We start from the raw sequence: 22,110 nt of genomic DNA on the forward strand, positions 1-22,110 counted from the left end.
AATAAAAATGTTTAGGGGCTTTAGATCAAGAGCTTATTTTTAATCAATTGGATTTTACTTTAGATATTTAATGTTATCCGTATGGAAGAACTTTTGGTTCTCTACAGAGCTAAATGGTCAGTGAGTAAAAATGTAATTTTCTTGATGTGATTGACAGTTGATTGTGTGCAAGTTTAAGATGTTAGAGTAAAGAACTGCTAAAAGTACAACAGTAGAATTTGTATCTGACTTTTACATTTTTTTTTTTTTGGTAGGATCATTCATTTATTTCAGGTCCCATCAATCTCCAGGAGTGGCCAAGCTTGGAAGTCCTATTCTTACAAAAGCACTCACTGCCTCTACCCCATGTCAGGTAACCAGTTATTGGAACTTCCAGCGGCCATTCTGTGGTTGTAAACTGTTAGGTGTGGGTTACTTGTGCCAGTAGATGCCTGTTGTGTTTTACTGCCATTTTCATGATGAACTGAATGATTTATATGAGCTATTTCAACATGAGATGTGATGTCCTTCCAAAAGACCATTTGCAACATATAACTTAAATGGTTCTTTTTTGGGGCCTATGAAAGAATATTCCTGTCATTTTGTATTCTTTCCACATAGTCCTTCCAGTAATCCAAAGCTGTGGATCCGTGTTGCCAAAACTGCTGATTATTTTGGCCAACACTGTTAATTGAGTAAAATAAAATAAGCCAAACAAAGTGCTTGCTGAAAGGAAGATGAAAGGGTGAATAAAGAGAGAGAAATACGTGCAGAAAAAATAATTTCATTTTCTGAAATTTTATTTTTTCAGTTGGTCCTTGTGGTGCCGAGTAAACAGAGAGCAAGCGATACGTACTCAATAGCACGATAGAGAAGGAAGCAGAGAAGGGCTTTGGAGTCAGACCTGGTTCAGATCTCAGTTCTGCCACAGTCTCTTTGAGACTTCGTGTCTACACTGCAAGCGTAATATTAGCGTACCTTTTTCACATGGTCGTCAGGATTAAAATAGCATTAAGTAAAGAATCTGACAAAGTATCTGGCACATAGTAGGCGTTCATTAAAAAGAATTCCTTTATTTTCCATAGAACTAACACCTACATTTAGATGTTTTTGTTCAGCTTGCCTTGTTTTCCGTCCTTTTGAGCATTCCAGAAAGCCTCTAAGCCCTCAGGATTTCAGTTTATTTATTTTTTTAGTTATCAGAAGAGCATGCAGATCGATACTGCTGCACACCAAATTCATCATCTGTAAATGTAGGGGTACGACAGTTTATTCAGGCATTCCTGGTGACAAATTACATATTATTTAGAGGAATAAATCTAATTATATGTTCAGCTTGATATAAATCTGAATGGGAGTACTCAGATCTCTTAATGGATTGTCCTCTCTCTCTCTCTCTCTTTTTTTTTTTTTTTTTCCTTCCCCTCATTATTTCCTGCCCATTTCTCTTTGGGGATTATATTTAAAATAACTGCCTGAGTTCCATTTCTGCTTTGCCCAAATGCACCCTACAATTGCTCTCCTTTGTTTTATTTCAATTAAATCCTATGTAATAGATATAGATTTTTTTTGAGAACTCCTGAGGCATTTACTTGGTCTGTTAAAGTACTTTACAAGCTTACTTAGCCTTAATTCAGGGTCATATACCAAAGAGATGTAATCACCGTTGTGACATACGTAAGGCATTGGATACAAAACAATAAAATGTATTAATTCTACCTATTCTGCAGAAATTTGAAAGTAGACATTAAGAGCTTATTAGAAATTCCTAGATTCGATGAGAAATCATATACATTTTTTCTTTTCAAAGATGATCCACATTTTCCATTGTTGTATGCTGGTGGCCATTAATTTGTGGTCATTGGGATTATGTTCAACATGATTGTTTCCACTTGGGAGCATTTTTCCATGTTGTTGCTGAAACTTGGAGTTTAGCTGTGGTGGGGCCTCAGTGAAAGCCATGGGCAGTTTAGACACTTGCTGATTTATTTCTCAGAGCTAGTACTCAGTCTCCCAAGGCCTCAAATGCTGAGTTAGTGGTTTGCCTTGCTTTTTAGAAAAGTAAGGAACCATTACAGACTGCCAGAAGAGGTTTTTTTTTTTTTTCCCCCTTTTGTCTGTATCTGCTTGAATGTTAGTACTTTTGAGTTAGAGGGATGGATATTTGGGTTACTTCATAAAACTTTTTAGTCTAGGAAGTAGAATTAGCTAGAGAAGGTTATCTATAGTCTGAGGTACATATAGCTTAGTGTTCTGTCCCAAAGGAGTATTCCGAGAATATAGTATTACTTTTTTACAAGGCTGTGGTAACGTGTGACACTTTCATAAAAGTTACAGAAGAAGCAAACAAACCAAATTCTTATCTTCTTAAGTAATCAGAAAATCCTGCCGATCTTCCTAATTGGAACATATTGATAATAGTTATATTCGTGGAACAGCAGATGTTAGTCATTATGAAATGGTGAAGTTAGGTGGGGAGATAACTGAAGTTGGGTGCTTTGATATGATTAAAGTCTTCATCTTATGAAATTACATTTTTTCCCCTACATCATCATATGAAGCTAATACACTTCAGAGCATTTTTTTGAAAGGACTTTAAAACCATGAAGCTTTCTTTTGAGTCTCCATTTCTAACAACAGGCTGGTAGAGTCATTTTGCATGAATTACCTTGTGCTTTACATATAGCCAGCACATGGCAGAAATGCGCACAAATTTTCCTACACCCACTCCTTGCTGAGGATGTGGACTTTAACTTAAAGACTTCAAAAGTCCCTTCAGTCACTGTTGGAAACTTGGTGTTTTTTCATGGAATAGTCAGGAGATAGGACAGAGCACATGGGAGCCAGAAGCTTCTATTTCTTACTTATGTTGAAATGCTGTTACTGTTTTGAATTAACTAGGAAATATCAACTATGAAGGAGATTTATGGTAGGTATTAATACTTTCTTAGTTCTCATATTTGAGTTACTATACAAAATTTTAGGACTTCACCATTAATTAAAGACAGGAAGACTGATAATACAAAGCTGCTGCTTTCAAAGCCGGTTTGCATATTTGTCTACTTGAAAAACAATTCCCCAACTTGTTTTGCACTTGTTTTAATATTCTTTATTAAAGAATAAAAAATCATAAATTTTTACAAAAGTGAATGAGGTTATCAAGGAAAAGGTAGATGAAGCAAGAGATGGGTTGGTTCCACAAATAAAGCATATTAGAGCCAGGCTACACATTTGAACTAAGTTTTCCAGCAACCAGTAGAGACAGATGAATCATCATTTGGTTTAGATCCAAGGCAGTAAAAATAACAAAACAAAGCAAAAATAGTTCTTTTGAGAATTCTCTCCTGAGTGCATATAGTGATAACAATGTAAACATTCTTTCTCTGATTCCATACACACATATTGCTTAACTGCTCTGTGCTGATCACAGCCTGCGATGCTGGGAATACAATAGGGACAACCTAAGTCCCTGGTTGCCTTCATGAAATGTCGATTTTAGGAATTCTGACAGCAATTCAGTGCTAAGTTCTCCAAGAGGGTGAGTTCAGCATAACAATAATAATCCACTTATAACAGTTCTCTTGACAAGTTTTGAAAGGCCATGTCTTATAATGTTCCCCAGATGAACTCATGTCAATAAGAAATTTAGTAAAAAAAAAAAAAAAAAAATGGAGTGGGACTTGCAATGGTATAATCACACTTCATTCCCTGATTGTTTTGTTTAATCCCAGCATAGATGTTACAGTACGGGATGGATTCTAGAGGAAGCAACACTGTGTGGGGGACAGGTGGAGTGGGTACTCTCTCCACCTGTGCGTGAGCAGAACACGTGGAAGCTAATCATTTAAATGAAAACAACACTGTATTTTACTGAAGGTTCTAAACTTCTAATTAAGCTCATTCAGATGAAGAATACTCAGGCAAAAACATAATTGTGACTAGGAGCCAGAAAAATCACTACGGTAATGTTTAGAGTGTGTGATGAACAATTACCCTCTCAACGTGGCCTTAGTCCCAGCTGAATTTTGAGAAGCTCCATATATATCCTCTTTTCCCCCCTCTTCTCATTTTCTGTTCTTATTTCTTTTTTTTCTTCCTTTCCTTTCTTTTTCTTTTTTTCACTATTTTTGTTATTCTAGATCTTGAAGATAAAACAGGTGTGTTGCACATGCCGGACAGGGTCCGACCTGAGGCAGAGAAGGCAAAAAGTAGCTGAGCTTTTGGAATGCGGCTGAGAAAGAGCTTGAAGATCTGGCCAAAGAGTTCTGAGATAGGAGAGCAGTTGGAAGGAATACTCTAGAAAAGTTGAGGAGAGAAGCAGAAACTTTGAAGAGTAGAGTTGCAGCTGGACACAGACCAAGATCAAATGAAAGAGAAATAGGAAGAAACTATTTTAAACTTGTCAATAATGCCCTGGTAGGTCCTTCACAGAGTTAAGTATCAGAGAGCCTGATTACTCCTTGGTAGAGCTAGCCACTCAGTGCTCTGGGCAATGTCACAGGGCACTGTAGGAACAGAAGGACAAGTGGTGTGACCAGGGCCTTCATGCTTTCTGGCATATTCACCTGTACTCATAACTATTAGTATATCACCTGAAAAGCTGTCCTTTCCTTTTGTAGTAAAAATGAATGATTGGATATTTTGGTTTTTATTTTATTTTTAAAAAAGGTTTTATGTATTTATTAGAGAGGGAGAGCACAGAGAGAGTGAGAAGGAGAGGGAGAACCAGGACCCTGGGATCATGACCCGAGCCAAAGGCAGACACTTAACCAACTGAGCCACCCAGGCGCCCTGAATTGGATTTAAAAAAAAAAAAAAATGTAAATAATGCACAGTTAGGGAATACAGTTTAAACCAATAAAATGGTCTAAGCTTCATTTATTTTTTTCCTCTCCAGTTTGCAATTAAAGGAACTGCTTTGTGGGAAGCTCTTTTAACCACATGAAATTGTCTTGACTACAATAATTCAGTGTCTATATAAAACGTGCCTTGGTGAAAAACCAAGAGAAATAAAGCCAAGCCTTTAATATTAACATTTATCTTGACGACTTTTTAATGGATCAATCATGAATCACAAAAATAATTTTCTGTTTACATGAAAAGTAGTAAATACATTTTAAATGGTTGGTGTGATTTTAACATACATGTTTTGTGGTTCTGTTTAGTAGAATTTTCTGTGATAATGGAAGTTTTTCTCTGCTGTGTCCAGTATGGTAGTCACTACCTGCATATTGCTATCGAGCACTTAACGTGTAATGAGTGTAACCGAGGAACTGGATTTTTCATTTGGTTTCATTTTAATTAAGCTACATGTAAATAGCCACACGATTTTCATAGCTTTGCCACTATACACATTATAGTTAATTGTTCCCTTTTCTTTTCATTCTCCCCCATAAAACTCTGGAGTCCCTAAAGATACCTAATACTTTGTACCTTTTCTGACACCGAGCAGCTTCTTTGATGCTCTCTGGGAAAGTTTACAGGTATTTGCTGATGTGCTGATGCTAATAGTCCCACTCATCCCTCCCTTCTTCTTTTTTTAAAAAATGCCTATTAAAACCTACTAAACACACACTGCTTTAATATATTCTGCGAGGAATTCATGGCGCACCTTGTGATTCTGAGTTCATGGCTTTGTGTCCTGGTGTGTATCAGATTGAGAGCGACAGAGGTTGCACACTTGACACGTGCCTATCTGAAATCACGGCTGTATGAATGACTTTGTTCAATGATTTCACCCTTACCAATATTAAACTTGAAGGCAACTATGGAAGATTTCTTCATCTGTAATAAGCTAAAGAGTTCTTAATTGTCTACAATGCCAACTCTGTTGAAGTAGGAAATTAAATAGAAGTCTTAAGCTCTTATCCTATTAAATATGGATCCCCTTGGTATTTACTCTTAATACACTATTAAAATACATTAACACTGGTGAGGTACTGAATGACAATTTGACAGCTTGATATTCTGAGGGGGCATGTGTATCTCTTTTACTACTAAGTTTAAAGCTCTGGTTTGCATATTTACGAGCTTGGAACGTGCTGGAACTTGAGCAGGGATCTAAAATTTAATTGCAGTTGAGGAACCCAAGTCCTCACTTCCCATAGGATCTAATCAAACACTTCCATTTGACTTTTCATTTCTCACTTACCTGTCACGTTTATCTGAGTTTAGGGGAGCATGGTAGTAAAGTCTAAAATGAAGTGGACAGAATTTTTTTGCTGAAGTGGTGTCAGTTAGGTAGAGACACTAACAAAAGGTGTACCACATTGGGAAAGAGAATGTTTGCTCTTTTAAGCTAGACAACTTTTTAAAAGTGCATCTAAAAATTTTTTTGACTTCAGGGGCAAATGGGTGGCTCAGCCAGTTAAGTGTCTGACTCTTGAGTCTGGCTCAGGTCATGATCTTAGGGTTGTGAGATCGAGCCCTGCATTGGGCGACATGTTCAGTGAGGAGTCTGCTTGAGATCCTCTCCCTTTCCCTCTGCCCCTCCTCCTGCTTGCACTCTCTCTCTCTCTCTCTCTCTCTCAAATTAAAAAAAAATTTTTTTTTCAACTGGAATTTCCACTGAAATTGGTACCAACCATAAAATAAATGGGGAGAATATATATACACTAATATCTGTCCACGTCACAAAATAAAACAATAGTGGTGAAGGAAAAAAAACCCAAGAATTTAAAATACAGTGCAATGGAAAAGGAGTCATTTTTTTAAAAAAAATTTTTTTATTATGTTAGTCACCATATAGTACATCCCTGGTTTCTGATGTAAAGTTCGATGATTCATTAGTTGTGTATAACACCCAGTGCACCATGCAATACATGCCCTCCTTACTACCCATCACCAGCCTATCCCATTCCCCCACCCCCCTCCCCTCTGAAGCCCTCAGTTTGTTTCTCAGAGTCCATAGTCTCTCATGTTTCATTCCCCCTTCTGTTTACCCCCCCTTTCTTTATCCCTTTCTTCCCCTACTGATCTTCTAGTTCTTATGTTGCATAGATGAGAGAAATCATATAATTGTCTTTCTCTGCTTGACTTATTTCACTTAGCATTATCTCCTCCAGTGCCGTCCATGTTGCAGCAAATGTTGAGAACTCGTTCTTTCTGATAGCTGAGTAATATTCCATTGTATATATGGACCACAACTTCTTAATCCAGTCATCTGTTGAAGGGCCTCTCGGCTCCTTCCACGATTTAGCTACTGTGGACAATGCTGCTAGGAACATTGGGGTGCATATGGCCCTTCTCTTCACTACATCTGTATCTTTGGGGTAAATACCCAGTAGTGCAATTGCTGGATCATAGGGTAGCTCAATTCTTAAATTTTTAAGGGACCTCCACACTGTTTTCCAGAGTGGCTTTACTAACTTGCATTCCCACCAACAATGTAGGAGGGATCCTCTTTCTCCACGTCCTCTCCAACAATTGTTGTTTCTTGCCTTGTCTATCTTTGCCATTCTAACTGGCGTAAGGTGGTATCTTAGTGTGGTTTTGATTTGAATTTCCCTGATGGCTAATGATTTTGAACATTTTTTCATGTGTCTGTTAGCTATTTGTATGTCACTTTGAATCCAAAGAGAAAGATTTTACTTCTGAGAGCCTCATCTCTGAATGTTGTGTTTTCTTAGAGAGTCCTAAGGCTACACTTTTCAAAGAGATGAGAAGAAAAAAAATCACTGTGTGTCTAAACTTGTTTTTAATGGAGACTTTGTTGACATATGTTATAGAGCAAATCATCCAGCCATTGAGGGAATTAATCCCTGCCTCACACAGTACCTGTTACTTAGTGAATGCTCAGTAAATATTGCTTGAATAAATGAGAGTCCTGAATTCCACATTGTAGCTATTGCTGTCAGCACCTGAAATAATTCATATATATATATGTATTGTATTTTTACTACCTAGTTAAGTGCTCAAACCCTTAGATTGTCATCCCTGATAATGACTAGGAGGTGAAATGATCACCCCCCTAAAAAAGGATGTTTTCTTGCTTGAATTAAATTATGAATTACCAGTATTATATGAGCTCCCAAGTTCTTTGATAGTGTCCCCATGAGACAGAATTAATGAAAAGGACTCATTGCAGTTTTCTTTTACCTGAGAAAATAATTTTTCAAAAAAACCTTTTTTTTTTTTTTTTTTTGGTTTGGTGTTTGAGACATCAAGGAGAATGTATAAGTAAAACCTGATTTTGTACACTAAGACTATATAACTCCCCAGATTTATAAGAAGCAAGAGAGAAGAGTCCTTCTGTAGAAGTAATGACCATGGAAACTTCTGTGGAAGCAGATTTGTGTGGACAGATGCGTGTCCTCAAACTTGTCTTGGTGGTATGGTAATGTCCCATTTCTTTAGACCTCTTGATGGCCTGTGTTAAAAATACCAGTTACTATAGCCTCCTTGAGCCTTTTCTAAAGGGGAGAATGCAAAAGCAGGCAAAAGACATACTTAGCATTTTCTGAGCTCGCGTATCTGGAGGAAAGGAGAATTGAGATTATATTTGACAGCAGAATGATTTGTGATATTTTTAATTATAGAAAAGCTGTTGGAGACCGGTAAATGGAATATTTATGTCATTCAAAAACATTTCCAACAGGTGCAATTTTGGTATCATTTGTCGCGGCATGCACGTCTCTCGGTTTTTACAAGAACATCACTGGATGGGGATTCGCAAAAGCAAGGTGATCTAATTGGAATTGCCAAATCTCAGTGGAAACAAGCAAAAATCAATCTCTTTGTGAAGGCTGGAGAATCTACTCTACCTTTTCAGGTAAGCAAGCACATTAGAAATTAATATAACACCACAGAAGATTCTAATTTAATACGACTTGTTTTCTCAGAGAACAGTGTTATCACATATATAATACATATATCTCGTAGACTTATCAGATATTAATAAAGCAAGCACATTCACAATCAGGGATGAGTACAGTTAAATCGAGTGCTCAAGACTGTTGTGTGGACTCTTCGCAAAACTGGAGATAAGAATTGAATAGGAGGCAGAGAAAACAGAATTGAATAAGATGGCAGAGAGAGAAGTAATTTAATAGGAAAATACTTATTTTTTTAAGTGAGGATGGTGGATTATATGAGGTGGTGAAAAAAACCTGGCTTGCGTGGTGCTCACATTTTAGTTCTGATGCCGCCTTTTCTGCCGCCCATTAATACTGAGAATTTTTATCAATCTTTCATGTCATTTTCTTGGCTCATAGTAAAAGAAGGCAACTGTAGGTAATCAAATTGGTGCCCAAACTTCCACCCTCCTGGATATGGCTTCTTTCTGGATGACATTTGAATAGAGCGATTTTAGAGACTAGATTGGATGATAGAATATGGCAGAAAACACAGACCTTTGGAGTTAGGTGGTCTGCGTTCTGATCTCTGCTCAGCTCATGGGTTGCTAAGTGACTCCAAATTATATCTTTGAGCTTCACATTTCTCTATCTGTGAAAACCACAGAGATGGTAAAAGCAATATTTCAGGGGAATCTGAGTATTAAAGATAAAGCTGAAATGGTGGCCATGAATATGGGCTCTGGAGTCTGGGGTTCAAGCCAGGTGTACATCCTGGGGAAGTTGCTTACTCCCTCTGCACTTGTTTCTTCTCCTGTTAAATAGGAGGTGAGGGTCATTGATGGGTGTTAGGAGTCCCTAATAGGTAACGTACCTCATTGGTCCTCATCTCTGAACCAGTTAAGATAAATATAGAAGTCAAACAGCAAAATATTTTAGAGAAGATGCTTTTAGAATCTGCAGCTGTATGTTTAAATAACACTTCATCTCAGAATAAACAGATTCAGCCAGAGAACAACGAACTCTGCCAGAGAAATCCAGGACTCACACATTGAGGGAAACCTATTACTATTAGCCAGAACTAACATCAGAGTGTATGCATCCAAAAGAGTGGGAGTTGAAGGAGAGACAAAGAGCATGAGTTTAGCACATCCAGCTTATTCTAACATCACTAATCAGTTAAATCATCCTCTCCATGGGAGAGAGTAAGAATTCAATAATAGCAGTGTTACTGCAAGGAAGTTCCTGCCCATGGAAGTAGGAGAAATAGGGAATAAATATGGACTCCTGTCAGTATTCTCTTCTTTCTGGAACTGTTGTGAGGATTGATTACATGTGTAAAACCCATAGAAGATATTCTGGCATGGAGTAAACACACAAAGTTAGCTCTTATTATTGCTGTGATTATCACTTGGACATTGTTTGGGAATAGTAGACGCTCAGTAAATGCTAGTATTCTTTATTTTGGAAAGGAGTCTCCTCTGGACCAGAACTCTAGGCTCAGGGATTAGAGGCTATGTCACTCAGGTCTCTAAACTCCCTGGTTCTCAAGGATCACATTTATGACTGAACTCCCACGTCTAATGGACAAAAATACTGTGACTCTAGTAACTCTGAATAGGAAAGCTGTGAGGGCCAGTCATGGAATCATGTAAGTGCCAATCTCCATTACATGGGACAGGACAAACAAAATCAGAACAGTCTGATCCTTGCTTCATTTATTTATATTCTGTATAATGTTATTTTCATTGGGTTTGCTTTTAGTTAGAATGAAACTTACCGTGAAGATCTTTGAGAGTCGCTTGTTTACTGACATTATTGGGAATTAAACAGAATGTCCTTCACACAAAAACCTGCATGTGAATAATGATTCATGATTTCCTTATGATTGCCCAAACTTAGAAGCAACCCAAGATGTTCTTCAGTAGGTGAATGGATAAATAAACTGGGGTACATTCAGATAATGGAATATCATTCAGTGCTAAAAAGAAATGGGCTCTCAGGTCATGAGAAGTCATGGGGGCACCTCAGGTGCATATTACCAAGTGAAAGCAGCCAACCTGAAAAGGCTACTTTCTCTCTGAGCCCAACTATCTGGCAATCCAAAAAGGCAAAACTAGGGAGACAATAAAAAGATCAGTGGTTGCCATGGGTTGGGAGGTGCAGGGAGAGAGGAGGGATGAACAGATAGAGCAGAGAGAATTTTTAGGGCAGTGAAAATACTCTGTATCATAATATGACGATGGATAAATGTTAAACATTGGTGCAAGCCCACAGAATGTACACCATGAAGAATGGACGATAATGTAGACACTGGACCTTGGGTTATTATGAGGGTCATCATTTATAACACGTGTCCCACTCCGGTGGGTGATTTTTTTTTTGTTTGTTTTTTGTGTTTTCAGAGAGGGGCTGGGGTAGAGGGAGAGGGAGAGAGAATCCTAAGTAGCCTTCACGCCCAGCTGCAGCACGATGCGAGGTTGATCTCATGACCCTGAGGTCATGACCTGAACCAAAATCAAGAGTCAGATGCTCAACCAATGGAGCCACCCAGGCGCCCCGGGAGATGTTGGTAATGGGGAGGCTGTGCCTATGTTGGGGCAGAAGGTATAGGAGAAAACTCTACACCTTCTCAGTTTTGCAGAGAACTGAAAATTGCTCGAAAAGTCTTAAAGAAAAAAAAAAAAGACGAAACCAGAATGTCTTCTGTTAGAACCAGTTACTTGAGAACCGTTTTGAGTGAAATGCACACCATTCCTTTCTGGGCCTGCGCGCGCTCGTTACCCTATCACCATTACTGATCTTTCCCCTTTAGCATCTCTTCCCTTGGGATTGTGGTTCGCTTTGCTTTGCAGTGCAAAGTGAGCCTGCTCTGGGTTATCTGGGGCATATTAACTGGTTTGTAGGGTGACCGGTGGTTTGATAGGATTTTAGAATTGGGCAGCAGTCGATCCGTGATGTTCTTCTAAAGAAGCCCTGCTCTGCTGGGTGTTCGTTCCTGTCTGTGGTGTCTCAGCACCGCGTGTTGGCGTTCCTCTCTCCCCGCTTGGGGCTCTTAATTCACCGCAGTCAGCCTCAGCTTAACTGTGATAGCCTTTGAGGGGAGCGGATGGTTCTGGGTTCTTGCTAGGTCTTATTTTGCCCCTGAGAAGTTTTGAGTCTCTGCCTCTGACCCCCCTTAATTCTGATACTTGGCTGTAGTATATTTGTTTTAGAAACTGCAGGTAAGTAAAAAAAAAAAAAAAAAAAGAGTAAGAATTCCCTCATATTTCATCATTGAGAAGCCCAGTATAGGTTCGCAATCCCTAACTGACAATGTGGAAAATGAAAATTCGTGAACAATAAGCTTTTGAAAAACCCATTTAGAGGCAAAACTGAGCCTCACTTGAACCCGTGCGAGGTCTTCCGGCAGTTGAATTAGTGAGATGTTCGGTCAGATAGTGCTGCCTCCGGTCTCCCCGAGGCTATCGCGGAATATACACGGTAAGTGTTACATTGAGCGTTCTCAACTCTGAACTATCCACATTTCAAAACCCAGCTGGCCCCGAAGACTTTAGGTAAAGAATTGTGGGCCCGTGTTCACATTCTGGTGTGAATCAGTCCAGATTTTATGCAGACACACACATACACACTATACATAAATATACGCAGTCACGCAAAAATATATACGCATGGTAGTATTGAATACATTATTACTACATATATATTAAATATTTCAAACAAGTAGAAAATACAGAGGCAACTATCTTTGTATTCACACCTCAGACTGAAATGTTAGCATTTTGTTTGCTGATAACGTTAATACCTGTTTGCATATGAAGATACAGCTTTTGTCTTCTTTGCACCCCTTTCTCTTTTCTTGTCCTTTGCTGGAAAAAAAAATGCAAATCTTATGTTGGCTTTAGCCTGATTTCCGTAAATGCATATTTAAAAACATGGAAATATGCATGAGGATTCTAGCTAGGTGCCATTGTACTTCATTCTTTTAGCAACAGTAATTGCAAAACCTATAAATAGTCAATCTAGCTTTTCAAAATATTAAAATATTTAAAATTTATGTCCTTGGGAATGGGCTTCTTTGGCACTTTACTAGACTGAATTATTTAAGGGTGACCTTAGTCATCACCTGACTATCTTCAATGTGACTAAGCTCTGAACGTATTTATACGGCGAAGTCCAATCCAAACACTGGAAAGGAGAAGGCATCAACCCGTATGACCTCTGTGTCCCCTCCTAGCCGTGAACTCTTGATGCACTTTCGTCCTTTTGATGTTTCTAGTAAATATCACAACAGAGTACAAATAATTTTGAGTTTCTTAGGAAATAAACACCCTTAGGTAGGTAGGGCTTTTATTCTTCCTGGTGGAAAAGGATAAGGCTTACTCTTTATTCCATAAGAACAGCAAATTAACACAATTTCTATAGTCTCTCCATTTCCTGTATTTGTTTTTTATTGGAAGAATATAAGTCAAATAGTTAATAGTATTCTTTTCAATCTGTTTTAACTTAGCCTGCTCATTGGGTATGTTGAGCTTTTATAGAAATACACTCACTTCATTTACAATTTCTTTTTCCCCCCAACTGCTGTTCTTAGTTTTAGTATCCAAAGGTGCTTCTTTTTCTGAGTATTGTCCATTGATTTCCAGCTGATCTACTTTTTTCAGGTTTCCTATTAATACATAATTGTGTCATATTTTAGACTTCATTTTAAAATGACCCTTTTGTGAAATTTTTCACAATGATTGATACCATGTTCATTCTTTATCAGTCAATGATATAAATCAATAACAATTTCCTGACATTATTTGAAGATTCAGTGAAGGGTAAGATTTATAGTACAATAGTAAAAATTGGTCTAGTCTCTATGAAGTTACAATGTCCTCAGCCTTCTTAATTTAGGACTGAGTTGAATGCTGTTACACCAGACAGCTCTGGTCTGCAGCCTCTGCTAAGACCAGTTGTCTTTTTATTTTATTGTAGCAGTGCAGGATAGCCTAATCGTTAATGGCTCAGGTTACACATTCTGCTTATTAGATATATGACCTTCAACCAATTACTTCACCTTTGAAGTTTCTGTTTCTTTTGCTGTAACATGAGGATAAAAATAGCACCATCTTCCACGGGGTTAAAACAAATGAATATGCTTGGTATGCAGTAAACTTTAAATGTTTGCGGTTGCTCTTATACCATTATTCAAAAATTACTATATTCCAGTTTTTCTTATTATAGTCCTACTTTCTCCATTTCCTCTTAGATTCCTATTTTTTTGTTCTTGTTACTCCTTTTTTTTTTTTTTTTAAATGAGATATCAAAGGACCAAAATCTAAATATGCTAGTTGACTGTTTCTCTGCAAAGGCTTTCCTTGGTTTTTCAGATATGAAAAGTAATCACTTGATTATAAGCAACAGTTATAAGTTGTTTGGTTCCTGAAAACAAAAACGAGAAATAATTTTGCTCTTTCAGGGAGTAGTGTAATATCACCGGATAAAACAAATATCAGCAAGATCCTGAAAAATAGTTTTAGAAGGAAGAGATCTCTGCATATAACTTGGAATTTAAATTCTCAGATTTCCTTGAGAATCTTAAAAAATGAGGTTTTCACTTCTCCTTCATTCGTGGCTGAAATACCTGTGGTTGGAACATTTCTTCTGCGTGAACTCTTTCTCACTTACTGATTATTAATTGGTCCTGTATTTCCCAGAGGAAAACTGCCTTTGGTCACAAATCAAAAGATGGGCTTAGTTGAAACATGCAATAAAAAACAGAACCAGCCAAGATGATTTTGGAATCGTCAGATGGTATAGATATAAGATAGATTTTTAAAGGAAGTGACCATTTTCCTTTTTAAATTTGGAAGATTTTAGTTCACGGTAGAATTATAATTTTTCATTTTGGAGTTCTGAATTATATAGAAGTCAGCAAACAGAAGTGTGGATGACCTAGAATCATTTTTATTTGGCTTTGGAAGTAGTTTTATATTAACATTTTAATATGACTGTCTGAAAGTCTAGTGGTTTCCTTCAGACAAAATGATATAACCATATTTTACAGACCTGTTCCACAATTCTATTTCAGCTCCTGCCAGGGTCCTACCCCCTCCATGTACCACTTTAGAGGCACAGAAGTGCCCCAAGCATTCTTTTTTCCCCACTTGTTTTTGAAGTTGTACAGGACTTCAAATGTGGTCAGTAAGGTCTTGTCTAATGAGTCTGAAGAAAGAAGTGCCTGTATTTTAATTGACTTCAGTCTAGGATGATTTCTAGTAATGAACAAAACGAAAAATCTTTTAAAATTAAAGCTTTTCAAAATAAATTACAATAACTTAATGGTGTTAAGCATAATCTATTTCTCAATTATAGTGCCTATAGATACTTTGTCAAAATCCTTCAAAAATTATTTTCTGCCTCATGTATGAAGGCCCATTCCTTAGTTGATTAAGACTCTACAAAAAAGTAATTCTGATAAGAATTTTCAAAACCATTAAAATTATATACATCTCATCTTAAAGTATCAAAAATTGCAGATAATGCAGCAGTCTCTCCTGACCTCCTTCACCTCTTATTATAGTCTTTATCTTGAGGGTAGCATAGACATTAGTTCATTTTTACTTCTGGGCCCTATTGTATTTATCTAATGTATATGTATGTACCACTATATCTAAAAATCTAAACCATTGTATTTTTAGCCTAAGTAGTATCCTATCATAAACTTTTTTCTGTAATTTTTCACTCAGAAACACATATTGAGCTTCTTTCTATATTAGCACATAGAGATATTATTTTTTTTTAAAGATTTTATTTATTTATTTATTTGAGAGAGAGAAACAGCCAGTGAGAGAGGGAACACAAGCAGGGGAGTGGGAGAGGAAGAAGCAGCCTCCCAGCAGAGGATCCTGGTGTGGGGCTTGATCCCGGGACCCCGGGATCACACCCTGAGCTGAAGGCAGATGCTTAACGACTGAGCCATCCAGGCGCCCCAGAGATATTTTTTTTTTTAAAGATTTTATTTATTTATTTGACAGAGATAGAGACAGCCAGTGAGAGAGGGAACACAGCAGGGGGAGTGGGAGAGGAAGAAGCAGGCTCACAGCGGAGGAGCCCGATGTGGGGCGATCCCATAACGCCGGGATCATGCCCTGAGCCGAAGGCAGACGCCTAACCGCTGTGCCACCCAGGCGCCCCCAGAGATATTATTTTTAACTGGCGTGGTTATCCATGGTCTGTATAACCATTTATTTTTTGATTGACATTTAAATTGCTTCCATTCATTTGCTATCAAAACCAACATTGAAGTAAACATTCCTGGACAGGCCTTCATGTACATGCTGGTGCATATTTCTCTAAGAAGTGGCCTTAATTTTTGTCGTCCATGCTATTTTTCTTTTTAACAGATAACATCAAATTGCCCTCCAATTGGGCTGCACCAATTCTTGAAATCAGTTTGTTCCATCTATTACTTAATTTATCATTCCCTTAAAATCCTTTCTGCCTGTGTATGGGAGGAAAACTTTTTCCCTGACCACCTCATGGTCCTTGGCTAGGTCTGAATATTAAACTAACAAAGCAGATTGAAGGAGAAAGCATACAAAATTATTTAATATAAGTCTTCCATGACACTGGAGCCTGAATAAGGACATAAAGACCAGTTAATAAAGAAACCGTTAATCCTAAGCCTTTTTATGCAAGGTTTGATGAAGAGTGGATAGTCATGGAAAGATACGATGGGGCAAAGAGTATGAGCTGAGTGTAATCAATGGTGAGACACTTAGGCTAAGATTCAGATTCCTCTGCTTGTGTGTCCTTTTGTCTTCTGAAATAAGGGTGCCCCTTTCCTCCGGTTATAGAGAAGACACCTCTCATATTGAGGGCGTTATGTTCTGCTTCCGGCGAAGATCAGAAAGTCCATCCTGCACATGCCATTTCTTACATTCCCCACTTGAAATACTCAGTATGTCAAGGTGTGCCATAATTTGGGGATAGCATGTCTCAAAACCCATCATCCTCTAGCACCCCAAGTGTTCTAGTCTATGTGCTGCTAAAGTGAGCATTTTTTTTTTTTTCTATCTGTACTGTTGTAGCCTTTATATGATAGTTTTTGGTGTACAAGAATTGTGTCTGGTGAGTCGTGTGGTTTTTTTTTAAATTTTATTTTATTGTATTATGTTAATCACCATACAGTACATCCCCAGATTCCGATGTAAAGTTTGATGCTTCATTAGTTGCGTATAACACCCAGTGCACCATGCAATACGTGCCCTCCTTACTACCCATCACCAGTCTATCCCATTCCCCCACCCCCTCCCCTCTGAAGTCTTCAGTTTGTTTCTCATAGTCCATAGTCTCTCATGTTTCATTCCCCCTTCTGATTACCCCCCTTTTCTTTATCCCTTTCTTCCCCTACCGATCATCCTAGTTAAAGTGAGCATTTTACCCAAAATGTTCTAAGTGTACCATATACTTCCACATCTCCTTGCTTTTGCTTGTAATGTTAGCAGTTTCTCTAACAAAATCTGAAGCAGCAGTTATAACTAAGGAGCTATTATTAGGAAATTAGTTATTGGTTGTTAGGTAATTAGTATTTTTACCAACTTTTTTTTTTTTCCCAAATTTTGTCTCACATTCTTGGCAGAAATAATGAAGTCTTTTTCTTCAATTCTCCTAGTATCTTACACATGTCTCTTTGTATAGCACTTGTGGCGCAGTTGTTAATGCATCGTACCCGGTAAATCATAAGATCTTTGGGATCTGAGGTCCTCTCTGATAAGATCGAGATGCATCGAGATGTCCTGGATCGGTGGTCGTCCTACACATCTTTAAGACTCCAGACATAATTTCTCTCTCTCTCTCTCTTTTTTTTTAAGGTGGTAGATTAACAACATAATAATGTAATTAACAAGAAAGAAAACATTATATCAGTCATTATTCAGAGTGTTAGAATAAATTACACTGAAAGAGATGCCTCTGAGTGCTTTAACTTATGAATATCATTAACCACCGTATGTGATTATTGATTCTATGCTTTACCTCACTAAGTAGGTTTCTGTATATATACATAATATATATTAGTATTTAAATATTCTGATATGAAAATGAATCATTGCCTCCAGCAGACCCATTACAAATGAATTCATATCTCAATTAAATTGAGTTGTAAACCACACAGTTGATTACTCCAAAGAGCTCATTTTAAATGCATACGACTCTTAATGGCTCCAATGGGAAGGCAACCCTTCAGAAGTGATGAATGTTTCAACTTTTAATTGAAACAAGGTTACCTGAGACCTTAAGGTTACATAAGATGCTGTGAAAGCTGCTATGACTTTATAAATTTATAATTTGAACGTTCTGGTCAAAACAGTTTTCTAAAATTAGATTGGAAGGTGGGACAGATGCAAATGAGCTTCTCTACACAAAGATATGATTGTAAGACATTTACGGTATAGTTTTAATAATTTGTTTTTCTGTAATTATAGCTGATTTTGGAAGCTACTGTTTTATCATCAGACGCTACTGTTGCTCTAGATGACATCAGTATATCCGAGGAATGTGAAATTTCCAACAAGTCGCTTCCCAGTACCAGCAGACCAAAGAAAGGTAAGTTTCTCTTGTGGTCACCGAAGTTTTAAACATTGAAATAATGAGTTCCTTCTGATACCAAAATTTAAAATATATTAGAGTCCTTCAGTAATATAGCTCATGAATTGCTAATACCAGGATGTGGATTCAATCACATATCCTTGAAAACTAAAACATATTTTAAAAAAATATATGTATGTATATATGCACTATACCACAGCCTGGGCCTTAGAGACTCTTCCAATAATATTCTATGCTTGTGGCTAAAATTGTCAGTTTTTTTAGTTATAAAAATTATGGAAGAATTTTAATTATTTTGCATGTTTTAAAAACACTTCTATAAAAATTTAATTCTATTTTAATTTTGTTTGGCACTTCAGATGAATAGGTAATAAAATTCATGTTTCAGAATCACCTAGGCGTTTAAAAAACTTACTGGACTTGGAAAAGTGACTTAAGGCCAGCAAAAAATTTAAATCTTGATCCTAAAGGTCTCTGTTTAAATTCAGAACACATATTTTCAAGTAACAGATGGAGTTTGGCTAATTCTTTGACTAAATATTTTGTACAGCATTTCGATTAAGGGGGGCAGAAAGATTGCCATAAAAATGAATCCCCGATAGTCTAAAATATGCGTTTTTGGAAAGTCAAACCATTATTTAGGTTCTGAGAATGGATTGAAAGAGTATGCATTGTGCCTGCAGTTACTTGTCATTTGAACACTGATTGATGTTCCAAGTTGACCATGCCTACCCCAGAGTCTGTTAGTAAATAGACATTAAAGGTTTTGCCTGAAAATGATCATATTTATTTTTCTTTATATTACATGAACATTATTTGCATTTAGAAATCAGGCACATCTTATGTTCTGAAGTTATGTTTCATTAAACAACATATTTAGTAAGTGGAAAAGTTGACTTCTTACATGAGCTAAATGTAATAATTGAGGATAATGTAGCAGAAACAATTCTGGACTGAGAATTGGATTAAAGAACTTTAATTCGTAGTCTTTTATTAAAGACCCCTTTCATTGGTGAGATTGTATAATTCTCTGTACTAACTTTATATTGTCCTGTGTATTCACTTTATTCAGAATGTGTGTTCTGAACTTAAACCTTTCTAATCTCTGTGTGTGTATGTGGTTTTGATAGACATTGAGGAATGCAGTGCAATAGATTTAATGATTTTTTTGAGGGTTAACCAGCATTACCTTATTTCTCTTACTTAATTAAACATTTTCCTTCTCCTAATCAAATACTACATCACCAGAATTGGAATAGCGGAAAGTTGACATTGACGAGAATGTAACTAGAGGCAAGAGTGTGGTTAAAAGTTTTAAATTATCGCTAAAATTAACCTTAGCAGAAGTCTGTGAGAGTGCTTGATCTCACTTACAGAGAATTCTCTTCAGAAATGAAATCAAAACTCAATTTATGTGGGCTTCAATCCGAACACCATCTTAGTTGGTTAGAGCATTATTCTAATCAGACCAAAATTATATGAGTTTTTTCCTGAAAGGCCAGTTATTGTACACAAAGAGAGGGGAAAAAAAAAACCACCCTTACTGTTTTTGCAAATTTGTCCAGTTGGTCATTACAAGATCTCCTTTGTGGAATTTAGTATTATTACCCAGCAGAAGTTTAGGATGGGACTGGAATAGGCATTAAAAAAAATAAGCCAAATCCCACTGGTAATGAATTATGTTATATTTGTGGGACAGAATGGCCAGAGATTCATCTAGACCCTGTGTTTGAATTAAAGCCTTTAGAGGCTATAATCAGTGTGCAAATGGCTATGATAATTCAGAGCAATCCTAGTGCCTCATGTATACATTCGAAGCACCATACACAGGTTCAAAACAGAAAACTGTACTCTGATTTGGCCTTTTTTTCTAGTTTCTGTGTCTCTGGCATGTTTAAAAACTAGTATTCATAAAATAATTATGCATTCCATTTATTTATTGAAGGAGAAGAGTATGTTTTACCCTCTGCATCTCTTCATTTTGAAGCTGGATTTATGTCACGTGAGGATGCAGGCTATATTTCATCCAGCAAATTCTGTGATTTTCCATCTGACTGCCCAAATGGAACAGATGAAGCCAATTGTGGTAAGCCAGTACTTTAATCACTTAGTCCCTTTAGTACTTTAGTCATTTGGCTAAGATTGATGTGTGCAGTGGTTCCCCCCCCTCCTTATCCACAGGGGATACATTCCAAGACCCCCAGTGGATGCCTGAAACCACAGATAGTAGCAAATCCAGTGTATGCTATGTTTTTTCCTATACATACATATCTATGGTAAAGCTTGATTTATAAGTTTAGGAAAAGTAAGAGATTAACAATAATAGAACAATTGTAACGGTGCACTGTAATCAAAGTTATGTGAATGTAGTCTCTTTCTCTCTCAAAATATCTTATTGTACTTACCCTTCTTGTGATGATGTGAGTTGATAAAATGCCTGCTTGATGAGAGGAAGTGAGGTGAACAATGTAGTCACTGTGATTTAGCATTAGTTCACTATTGATCTTTTTTAAAAATTTTAACTCAGTATAGTTAACAGATAGTGTTATATTAATTTCAGGTGTATAATATAGTGATTCAACATTTGCATACAATACCCGGTGCTCATCAGGACAAGTGCCCTCCTTAATCCCCATCACCTGTTTCACTATTTCACCCATTCTCTGCCCCAAACATCTTCAGTCTGTTCTTTATAGTTGAGTCTCTTTCTTGGTTTGTTTCTTTCTCTTTTTCCCTTTGCTCATTTGTTTTATTTTTTAAATTTCATGTATGAGTGAAATCATGTGTTGTCTTTTTCTGATTTAATTATTTTCCATAGTGCTATACTCTCTAGCTGCATCCATGTTATTGCAAGTGACAAGAGTTCATTCTTTTTTTATGGCTGAATAATATTCCATTGTAGGTCTATACCACATCATCTTTATCCACTCACCAATTGATGGATACTTGGGCTGCTTCCATAATTTGGCTACTGTAAATTATGCTGCTATAAATGTATGGGTGCACGTATCCCTTTATATTAGTGTTTTTGTGTTCTTTGGGTAAATACCCAGTAATGGGATTACTGGATCGTAGGGTAGTTCTATTTTTAGCTCTTTGAAGACCCTCCAGACTGTTTTCCACAGTGGCTGCACCAGTTTACATTCCTGCCAACAGCGCACAAAGGTTCCTTTTTCTCCACATCATCACCAACATTTGTTTCCTGTGCTTTTGATTTTAGCTACTCTGACAGATGTGAGATGATCCCTTGTAGTTTTGATTTGTACTTTCCTGATGATGAGGGATGTTGAGCATTTTTTATGTACCTGTTGGCCATCTGGATGTCGTCCTTGGGGAAATGTCTTTTCATGTCTTCTACCCATTTTTTAATTGGATTACATTTTTCTGTGTTGAGTATAAGTTCTTTATATATTTTGGATACTAACCCTTTATTAGGTATGTCATTTGCAAATATCTTCTTCCATTCAGTGGGTTACACCAGAAATAATAAGATACCGGGGAATAAACTTAACCAAACAGGTGAAGGACCTGTATTCTGAAAACTGTAAAACATTGATGAAAGAATCTGAAGACAACACAAAGAAATGGAAAGACATTCTATGCTCATGTATTGTAAGAACAAATACTGTTGAAATGTCTGTAGTACCCAAAGCAATCTGTAGATTTAATACCATCCCTATGAAAATATCAACAGCATTTTTCACAGAACTAGAACAAAAAGTCCTAAAATTTATATGGAACC

The 22,110-nt window shown here is 37.1% G+C and overlaps 1 protein-coding gene across 1 annotated transcript in view; it reads left to right on the forward strand.

Moving 5' to 3' along the window:
- The window catches only part of MALRD1 (MAM and LDL receptor class A domain containing 1), a 683,830-nt gene that overhangs the window by 15,408 nt on the left and 646,312 nt on the right, over positions 1 to 22,110 (forward strand). Inside the window, exons 3-6 of the mRNA XM_034644348.1 lie at positions 255 to 352; positions 8,576 to 8,749; positions 18,245 to 18,365; positions 20,314 to 20,454. Of these exons, the coding sequence (XP_034500239.1) occupies positions 255 to 352; positions 8,576 to 8,749; positions 18,245 to 18,365; positions 20,314 to 20,454 (534 nt within the window). The remainder of the gene's footprint in view (positions 1 to 254; positions 353 to 8,575; positions 8,750 to 18,244; positions 18,366 to 20,313; positions 20,455 to 22,110) is intronic.

This window comes from Ailuropoda melanoleuca, chromosome 15 (assembly GCF_002007445.2).
Source record: "Ailuropoda melanoleuca isolate Jingjing chromosome 15, ASM200744v2, whole genome shotgun sequence".
Taxonomy (NCBI): Eukaryota; Metazoa; Chordata; class Mammalia; order Carnivora; family Ursidae; genus Ailuropoda; species Ailuropoda melanoleuca.